At 39.3% G+C, this 10,643-nt stretch overlaps 1 protein-coding gene across 1 annotated transcript; it reads right to left on the bottom strand.

The window, feature by feature from the left end:
• Positions 1 to 292: 292 nt before the first annotated feature.
• Positions 293 to 1,177, bottom strand: LOC307008900 (G-protein coupled receptor 4-like; the record flags this gene model as incomplete). Its single annotated transcript, XM_079632177.1, has 1 exon — positions 293 to 1,177. One exon carries the CDS (start codon positions 1,175 to 1,177, stop codon positions 293 to 295), a length of 885 nt encoding a protein of 294 aa, XP_079488303.1.
• Positions 1,178 to 10,643: the final 9,466 nt, after the last annotated feature.

Genomic DNA, 10,643 nt, shown 5'->3' with positions numbered 1-10,643 from the left:
AAAGAGTACAATATTTTATTTATATTTAAGTCATGAGTACTCCCCAAAAATGATACTCGAGTAAAGTACAGATCTCTCAAAATTGTACTTAAGTACTGTACTCAAGTAAATGTACTCCATTACTGTCCGGCTCTGGGCTTTACAGGGTTAAAATCATGAGTAACATAAATTCAGTCAATTGTGTCCAAACTTTTGGCTGCTACTGTATAGCATTGTGAATACTAACAAATGAGTCTCTCCAAGACATTAATATACAGTATATTTGCAGTCTTCCAGTGTTTTTATTATAAACTCAGGCTTTCACCACAGATGAATAAATCTTGCTGAGTTGTTTCCCACAGCACTTAAAAAGGTTTTTCATTTCATTTTTGGCACTTTCACTGATGAGGCAATAAATGATGGGATCTAAAACACTGTTTATTGTCGTGGTGGCCACAAACACCATGTAAAACCCTCTCAGATGATGCGCAACACTGCAGTGTCCAGGCTCCAGCAGTCCTCGGATGAACATCACCACTTGAAACGGGGTAAACGCCACCAAGTAGGTGAACAGAAGAAACAGAAGTAGAAAGCAGATCTTTCTCCGTTCGCTGACCACAGTAGATGTGCTTTTATTCAGCGCCCTGATGATCTCCATGAAGCAGAAGCTCATAATGAGCACAGGAATGAGAAACCCCAGGACGGCTCGTGTGATGGCCATGTTGGCAGGAGCTTTGTCCATGATCATCGGCTCCTTGCACAGTCGATGGGCAGAAAAGTTCCCGATCGCGTCCGTGTACGCCAGAACACTGAGATGAACCAAAATCTCCACCAGCCATACGATGGCGCTCACCATCACAGCGGTCCTGACCTCCCGCACCCGTACGAAATGCAGCGGGAACACAATGGCTAAGTATCGATCCATCGAGATGCAGCACAGAAACCCCGAGCCCACGTAGAAGCTGTTGAACATGACCACCGCAATAGCACTGCACAGACCGCCACCCACCGCCTGCCCGAGCGCAATCGCGATCCAGACGGGCAGAGTTAGAATATACAGCAGATCTCCGACACACAAGTTAATCAGGTAAACCGCCAAACTATTGCCTTTCTTCACCAGAACACAGGCCACGTACAGAGACAAACAGTTGGCTGGAAATCCAATGATGAAGAATATCGAGTAAGCCGTCGGGTACATGTACCGCTCCACCGTGTCGGCGTATGTGCAGTTTGTCCAGTTTGAAGAAGCGTCGTCAGCCATGGCATTATTCCTCTAAAGGTGCAACTCTCATCCTCTCAACATATAATACTGTGAGTAGGCGTTGCCTTCATGGAAACACTAAGCCATATGCAAATCATGTAGAAACTAGTTCAGCATGGCTGCTGATTTCCAGGATGAAATGCTAAAGAGGGAATATTGTGTATTTGTGTAATTTGTATAAGTCTTTCAATTCTTTAAATATATGGGGAAATAATTCTACCCAGTTTCCTTATATCTTTATTTCTATAGTACAATACAATATGTTATATTACATTATTCATATAGCCTATTACATGTTTTGTGTATTTATATGTTTGGGTAGTGATCCTTTTAAGCACATCATGTTAGTCTACATTATCATATTACATTTTATATTAAGTAATTCTTTACATGTATTAAATCCTCTAAAACTATTTTACAGTTTTTCTCAATTGCTAAAACACTAAACCCTATTGTCTGAACCAAATGCTCAGTTGCCTGAACCCACTGATTGAATCAATCACTCTTTTGGCAAAACCATAAGCACTTTTCACCTGTTTAGACCAGCCCGATCTCATCCCAAGGCGTCATATACTGACGCTTTTGACAAATCGTCTACATCCAACGCACATGGCACCCTTTAGCGTCAATATGAGACGCAGATAGATATGGGCCAGAAGGCGCCTCCTAGCGGTCTAACCCTAACCCTACCCCAGACCTAAACCCAACCATAACCGAACAAAGCTCTGTGCGTCTCATATTGACGCTAAAGGGTGCCATGTGCGTTGGATGTAGATGATTTGCCAAGGATGAGAATGCGTTGCACAACTTGCCAACACATTTTCATTGTGATGCACCCGTGCTGCATAATGGTGAGCACAGGTGACAAAAGTCAAACACAATTGAAGCACATGTGTCACCATTTGAACACAACAACTCAAAATTGATCACACTTGTGGCTAATGATGTGAGGGGACATATACAGTAAGCCAGTTCAGAGAGGACTGGTTTGTGAGGCCATACAATGGATAGAAATCTGAGAGGAAGAGTTTGTGTGAGAGGAGGTTGAGGAGGTCAGCGAAGACAAAGAACAGTAATATCTGATGAAATCAGAGCTACTGTGATTGACCATGTTCTTGTCCATGGTATGAGCATGAGGGAGGCTGGACAAAGGGTACAACCAAACATCAGTAGATTCACTGTGTCCACCATAATCCGAAGATTTAGAGAAGAGAACAGGTAATTACCTTTTTTTGACATTATAGTACAGTATCTAAATGTTGACAGCAATTACTGTATGACATACTATATACTCAGTATACTGTAAGTAAATATATGTTTCAGGACATCACTGTACCAATGTACTGTTGTAATGGAGGGTTGGTCTAACTGTTTGTAGGCCTATAGTATTCCATGTATATTTTTTGTAACTCCATGTTCTCTTTTTGTAGAATTGAAAGACTGGACCAAGGTTTTATCAATCTTTGCCTTCCACCGTACTCCCCTTTCCTAAACCCCATTGAGGAATTCTTCTCCTCATGGTGGTGGAAGGTGTATGAACGCCAATCTTACACCAGGGTAAATCAAAACTTTTGGCTAGACAAAATGTGGCCTGTGATGTGGATGCAGTCATGTGGCCTGACCCAGTACGGAGACATGATGCTGTGTCTGAGTAATGCACTTATTTGTATATTTTTGTACTTTATTTTTTACATGGGCTTACTGTACACAAGTGGCAAACGCATAAGATTTCTGTTTGTTTTTACAAGTGCTACGTGTAAATAAATGCACAAGATTTCTGTTTTGTCTTTTTGTACAAGTGCTAAATGCACAGTTTTGTTTTGTTTTGCAACATGCATTTAGCCTACAGTGAACAATAAACATTTATTTCTCCAGCTTCATGTCCTGAGCATTGTGTTTTCTGTTTTTCTACGTAGTGTTTAGTGACTGTTCCGTAGTGTTTTTAATTTTGATTGACTCGGGGCACGATTTGACAACATAGACCAGTTTTGAGCACAGATTGAACTGTTTTGAGGTGAAAGTTTGGTTTTGCAAGAAGAGTCTGAGGTTTTGTGAATGTAGCTTGAAAATTGGGTTTTGTGTTCAAAGTTTAGAGAAAAGGAGAGCAGCTTTCAAGAAATGTGTCTTAGCAATCGAGAAAAACTGTAATCAGTGTTGAGTGTTTGACTGTTGATTTGTTGAGTTATGTGTGTTTTTTGTTTCTTTTATCGTATTGTGTGTAATGTGTTTTATTGTGTTGTGTTCGAGGACCCCATTGAAAGCGAGATGGTTCATCTCTCAAGGAGTTTATCCTAAAAAATACCTTTATTGCAATCTGTAGAAGTTCGGTGCCATTCCGGGCATTATTAGTGCGGTAATTTACGAGATACAACCTTGGATCCATTAGCGCCTGAGCTAAGCCATTCGGCTGATATCTCTAATTATACCGCGGTCTGGGTGAATACTTGATTCTGATTGGCTGCAGGGTGTCCATTAAAAAGTGATGTAGGACACCTAGTAAAGGAGTTCTAATTAAAACCGTTAGATTTCGATTGTAAAACTAATTAAAATATAAACTAATGTTTAAAAAATGTGTTATTTGGCAAGTGAACATGGTATAAGCGGGTTGATGCCCTTCGAGGTGTCCATTGTCAGGTATTAATGGCCTTCAGCGGAGGCAACCATCCCGCCTCGCCGTCGTCCATTAATACCTGACAATGGACACCCATTAACCCTTACATAATCTCTAACTTTAATAATGTTCGACCAAGGGAAAAAAAGCCTATAAGCTCATCTGTGTTGCATATAAGACCACTACACTTTTTAATGGAAACACTTTACATTGTATTAAATCAGCACTTTAATTCGTTTTTTTGACTAATCTGACTAGCTAACAGACAGAACTGCTCTCTCTCTCTCTCTCTCTCTCTCTCTTTCTCTTTCTCTCTCTCAATCTCTCTCCCTCTCTCTCTCGCTCTCTCTCGCTCTCCTCTCTCTCTCTCGCTCGCTCCCTACGTTCTCTCTCTCCCTATGCTCTCTCTCTCTCGCTCTCCTCTCTCTCTCTTTCTCTCCCTACGCTCTCACTCTCTCGCTCTCCTCTTTCTCGCTCCCTCGCTCTCTCTCGCTCCCTACGTTTTCTCTCTCTCGCTCCCTCGCTCTCTCACTCCCTACGTTCTCTCGCTCCCTACGTTCTCTCGCTCCCTACGTTTTCTCTCTCTCTCGCTCTCCTCTTTCTCGCTCCCTCGCTCTCTTACTCCCTACGTTCTCTCGCTCCCTACGTTTTCTCTCTCTCTCTCTCCTCTGTCTCGCTCTCCTCTCTCTCGCTCCCTACTTTCTCTCTCTCCCTACGCTCTCTCTCTCTCTCGCTCTCCTCTCACTCGCTCCGTCTCACTCCCTACGTTCTCTCGCTCCCTACGCTCTCTCTCGCTCTCTTCTCACTCGCTCCGTCTCACTCCCTACGTTCTCTCGCTCCCTACGCTCTCTCTCGCTCTCCTCTCACTCGCTCCGTCTCACTCCCTACGTTCTCTCGCTCCCTACGTTTTCTCTCGCTCTCCTCTCTCTCGCTCTCTCTCGCTCTCCTCTCTCGCTCACTCCCTCGCTCTCTCGCTCCCTACGTTCTCTCTCCCTCGCTCTCTCGCTCCCTACGTTCTCTCTCCTCTCTCTCGCTCTCCTCTCCTCTCTCTCGCTCTCCTCTCTCTCGCTCTCCTCTCTCTCGCTCTCCTCTCTCTCGCTCCCTACGCGCTCTCTCTCTCTCTCTCTCTCTCTCTCTCTCTCTCTCTCCTTTCTCTCTCTCTCTCTCTCCTTTCTCTCCTTTCTCTCTCTCTCTCTCTCTCTCTCTCTCTCTCTCTCTCTCTCTCTCTCTCTCTCTCTCTCTCTCTCTCTCTCTCTCAGCACACGACAGACAATCTTTCTGCACAAATTCCTTTAAGGCTGATAAACTGCAGATGTATCGTGTGTTATCATACCGTACGTATGGACAGTTTAGACATCTGGATTAAAGCCAGAGAACTGAAACATCTTCACAGATGTGATGTATATGTGAAGCAAGAGTGGTTTATGTGAAGAAAAGTTGCATGGAAAAGTAGATGTTCTGATGTGTCACTTCTGTAGTGGTTATTGCATTAGCTGTAGTGGGATCTAAAACAATGCACCAGTTTTGGAAGTGTCTGGATACTCCATACTTTTATTTTTACCATGTAAATGTTTAATTTAATGGATTAAAATGTCTTATTGCTTCATATTCTGTAGTACTTTTTCATTCTTTGCAGTTTTAATATGCTGTGACATATCGTGATTAATAAAATTGTGTTAAAAGTTTGTGTTTACATAATATATATGTGTGTACTGTGTATATAATTATTTTGTATATATAAATACACACATATGCAAATATGCATGTATATATTTAACAAATATTTGCATATTTGCATGTATATAAACTACTGTATATATATATATTTATACATACTTTATAATTCATATAAATAGGCTATTTTATATATACATAAAATAAATCTTAAATATATACATGTATGTGTACATTTATATATACAAAATAATTATACACACACAGTTCACACATATGTAAACACAAATTTTATTTTGGATATCGGGTATATCTGTGGCAATATTCAACTATACATTGTATGGGTCAAAATTATCCATTTTTCTTTTATGCCAAAAATCATTAGGATATTAAGATCATGTTCCATGAAGATATTTAGTAAATTTCCTACCGTAAATATATAAAACATGTATTTTTGTGAGTGAATGCAGCACAATCGTGAACATAAATGCACAACTTTAAAGGAGATTTTCTCAATGTTTACATTTTTTTGCTCCTCAGATTCCAGATTTTCAATAGTTGTGTCTCGACCAAATATTGTCCTATCATAACACACCACACATGAATGGAAAGATTATTTATTCAGCTTTCAGATGATGTAGGCTATAAATCTCAATTTCATAAAATTGGTTTTGTGGTCCAGAATCACATATTTTAAATTTTGTGTTTTTAAAATGAGGAATATTTTACGAGAAGCATCACATTATACTTCCTAGCATCCTAATGCATGTACATTTTCCACAGATGTTGATGTTGAGTGAGTTATGTCACGTTTTCTGTTTTGTATCTCTCTCATTTGAATCGCTGGTGTCATTTACATCAGTGAGAATCAGACTATTGTAATATTAATATGTTGCAGTCCTGAATAAATTAGCCAGCCATCTGGTGAGATCATTGGATGGGTATGGGTTAGTAGAACAGTATTTGCTTATACGTTGTATAAATATCAGTGGCTTGAGTATTTGAATATTTACAAGTTAGCAGCACCAATGTACATTTACAGTTGCGCATTTGGCAGATGCTTTTATCCAAAGCTACATGCATTACATTCAAGGAACACATTTACATTTTATAAGTTCTTGATTTTGACCCATGACCTTGGCGTCACTAGCACGCACCATTATCTACTCTTTGAGATACAGGAAAGCAATAATAACCCAACATTATAGTTACAAGTGTGAAAAAATAATAGTGGTGCGTAGATGATCAATTCACCACTGGTTAAAGTGGTCAACTTATGACATCAGGGCTTGACACTTTTTAAGGCAAGTACATTTATGTTTCACTTGTCCATGCACAAAAGTCACTTGTCCGGGTAAAGATTTATAATTTAATTTTATCATTTATTTTTGATAAATGCCACTTTCTACCCGGCAGAGGCTGATTTACCAAGGGATACTTTAAACCGTGTAGCTACTTTACATCTGAACATTAGCTAATATTTAACTATGTACATTTAACCAATAAAAATGCTGTTAATGCTTGTTCACAGTACACGGCTGCCGACGCTAGCTAGCTAACGTCACTTACTTGTCAGCCGGGTTGGGTTTCCCCCGACAGACGCCACAGACCATTACTCCGTCTTCATAAATAACCCAGTCCAATTCATTTCCATTTGGTGACACATTTCCGTTCCCGTTTTAATTCGTATGGTGCTGTTGGTGTAACGGTGACTTGTTTTTGGAGCTTTTTCTGGCGCTTTAAGGCAAGTAAAAATGTTTCAACTTGGACCGAATCCTGATTGGCCAATCAAAACATTCTGAGTTGGTTCGACGGATTGTGGGGGAAAAAATGTGTTCGTTTCAAATCTGTACAATTAAATCTGTAAAATAGACGTAATGAGTGGCACATAACGTGCAGTAACATGGCATTTTATTTTGTTTGAAATTTAACTTGTCCAGTGGGACAACTCATTTTCACTTCCACTTGTCCTACAAAAAAATCCACTTGTCCGCTTGTTCTTAATTCTGTTTATTTTCATTTAACTTTTTGATACACAATGCCCTGTTATGCATATCCTGCACTTTGTTCTGCACTATCTCCCACCACTTTAACCCTTGTCGGGCTGTTTTGGGCCCCAGGCAACAAAATGTAATTTAGTAACAAAATTATTGTTTAATTTTTTTTAACAAATGTAATTTTACTCAGTTTATTGATGTTTTTACTCCACATTTGGACATCTTTACTCCACAAAAAAATTCAGAAAATGTTCACATGGACACTATTAACACGACTGCATGAAACCATTCAGAAAAAATTGGGCACAAATGGGTTAACCGGCATCAGTTTGCAATGTTTGCTCATAACTTTATGGTTCGTTCAGTTCTGAGAACGTTCCCTGTTGGCTGGGATGCATGAGTTGAGAAATCAGATTGGGATTTCCAAACGTGAGAGTTTGCTTCAGCAACTTGTAGTGTTTCAAAACTTTCTCAATGACACACTCAACTCCAACGAGATGTACTCCGATGTAATAATGCATGTCCTTTGGTATTAATGGTAAATCAGATTGCATTATTAAAAGCTGTACTTCATCCATTAATCAAAAATCCACTTGTCCCGGGCAAGCCTTAATGTCGAGCCCTGGACATGCTTCATTAATTGATAGCTTACAAATTTACAGTCCCTGTGATTTTTCTAATAATGGAAAGAAAACTGTGTTTTGGCTTAATTGTAAAGATGAACTTGATGATTTTGTATTTCTTTGTCTTTCTGAAAGGCAGAAAGTCAAAGGCCCTTCGAACAAGACGCGCATTTGTCAGCATCACCGGTTTATTGTAAATATTATGCTTGAAAGTGTCTTTTCACCATATTTGGTTTAGCAATTTCATGAGAAATCGCACCGATAGTTGACTGGTGGAACTATCGTTATCGGCAAAAATATATACCGATAGTTTTTCCTGGTTGCGTCCATTGCTGGAGCGGCTGAGAAGCGCGCGCTGACATTCATTACACAGTGTAAGAGCTGAGAAGGGTCTGCTGGCATCATGCAGTACAAGAGCGCCCTCTAGAGGTGTAATAAAAACCCGTGCCTCGTGTTGTTTATTTCGACACGTGATTCTGCGTGCTGCACTGAGAGCACATGCTGCGCGGAGAGCGCTGACATCAGATGCGCGTTTAAAGGAGAACTCCGGTCAATTTTAACATTGAGCTCAATTTTTAGTAAATTTGGAGTGCTGTCAATACAGAGAACAACGACAAAAATCGGTGTTGCCTACACTGTGTTATCCTATTTTTAAAATTTGCACCCTATTGACTTGAATGGGGCAAGTTTTAAACCTGCTTTTATCCTCTTAACATATTTGATGTGTCATACAAGTGCCCAGCCATGTGAGTGATTCCTTCAGAGTGAACACGAGTGAATCTGACTGCAGTAGATGTGAAAGATATTAATAAAAATAATGTTATATCAGCCAGCGCACATACCTGTATTTAGTTCCTGTTTTCGGTGGAAGTCCAAAGTAGTCGATTGTCGAGTTCACGCGCATAGGTTTAGTTACTATGATCACGCGCGTGAACTCGACAATTGACTACTTTGGACTTCAACCGAAAACAGGAACTAAATACAGGTATGTGCGCTGGCTGATATAACATCATTTTTATTAATATCTTTCACATCTACTGCAGTCAGATTCACTCGTGTTCACTCTGAAGGAATCACTCAACATGGCTGGGCACTTGTATGACACATCAAATATGTTAAGAGGATAAAAGCAGGTTTAAAACTTGCCCCATTCAAGTCAATAGGGTGCAAATTTTAAAAATAGGATAACACGGTGTAGGCAACACCGATTTTTGTCGTTGTTCTCTGTATTGACAGCACTCCAAATTTACTAAAAATTGAGCTCAATGTTAAAATTGACCGGAGTTCTCCTTTAAAGCACCGACAGCTCAAATGTATGTATACAGTACATTTTGTCATATCATTATAAAGTGATTAATTTGTTGACTAAATGCTGCATTAGTAGAGAAAGAACAGCACAACAGTATGTTTGTTTGCCTTCGAGGCTGAGAGGACGCTAACATTACTAGTACCTCAAGCGGTTAAAACACTGACAAACATAAACGTAAGTCCGACCCGGATGTTTAATGTCACAATTGTTACCCTCTATTTGCATTAGTTCATATCCAGCTGGTCACTTTTATGCATTAAATATGCAGAGAAGTTGCATAGTTAAAGCTAGAGACGTAAGCAAACTGATATGTTCATACAGCCGACAGAAACATAAACGAATCAGAAAAGCATTCGATTTCGGTTATTTATTTTTTTCATCTTCACTTTAATACAAATTTTGTTACTTTTTTATTAATTAAGTTGGCTTGAAAAGAACAGTTAAATAGTTACATTTTGAATGTAACTGGTTTTATTTGTTATTTAAGTATTACTTTTTGTTTCAGTTTGAATGAATGTCTTTTATTGACTTAAATATTTATTCACATTTATATCATTTCATTTAGCATGTTTTCATGGTTCAATACAGTTTTATTATTTGTATAATAAAGTTCAGCACTGTTTTACTTGGAGTGTTATGTTTGTTTTTATCCAGTATCAATTTTAAAAACTATCGGTTCATTAATCGGTTATCGGCAAGTATGGCCCAACCTAGCTATCGTTATCGGTAAAATCCACTATCGGTCGACCTCTACTTCAAATCATGTTGCTTTTCTAATGATGTGGTGTGAATGTGGTGAGATTGCTGTTTTGATAATAAGATAAAGGTATGGTACCTCTTAGTGCTCTTTGTTCAAAGTTGCATCAAAGCTGGAGAGATGGCTTGAGTAAGCGCATCTGTGCTTATCTAAAGCAACTTCCTCTAAACCAGCTCTTCCTGTTTATATTACAAGCTCTGCCTATTAACCTCGAGGGAAACACCTAAATTAAAATGTTTACCAAATAGTTTATTGGAAAAAAGTATGTATCATTTGCTGAAAGGCACTGCTGTAAATACTTACGTAACCTTATCAAATATTTAGAAACGGGAAAATGTGTAGCCACTTGCCACTAACAACTTGAAGCTGACGTGTTGATGCAGAATGATAGTAATTCACTTTGCGCGGCACAACATTTATACGAACAGCAAA

This window comes from Phoxinus phoxinus (genome assembly GCF_949152265.1).
Source record: "Phoxinus phoxinus genome assembly, chromosome: 13".
Lineage (NCBI taxonomy): Eukaryota > Metazoa > Chordata > Actinopteri > Cypriniformes > Leuciscidae > Phoxinus > Phoxinus phoxinus.
The sequence above is the reverse complement of the archived record's forward strand: the minus strand, read 5'-3'. Positions and strand labels throughout refer to the sequence as shown.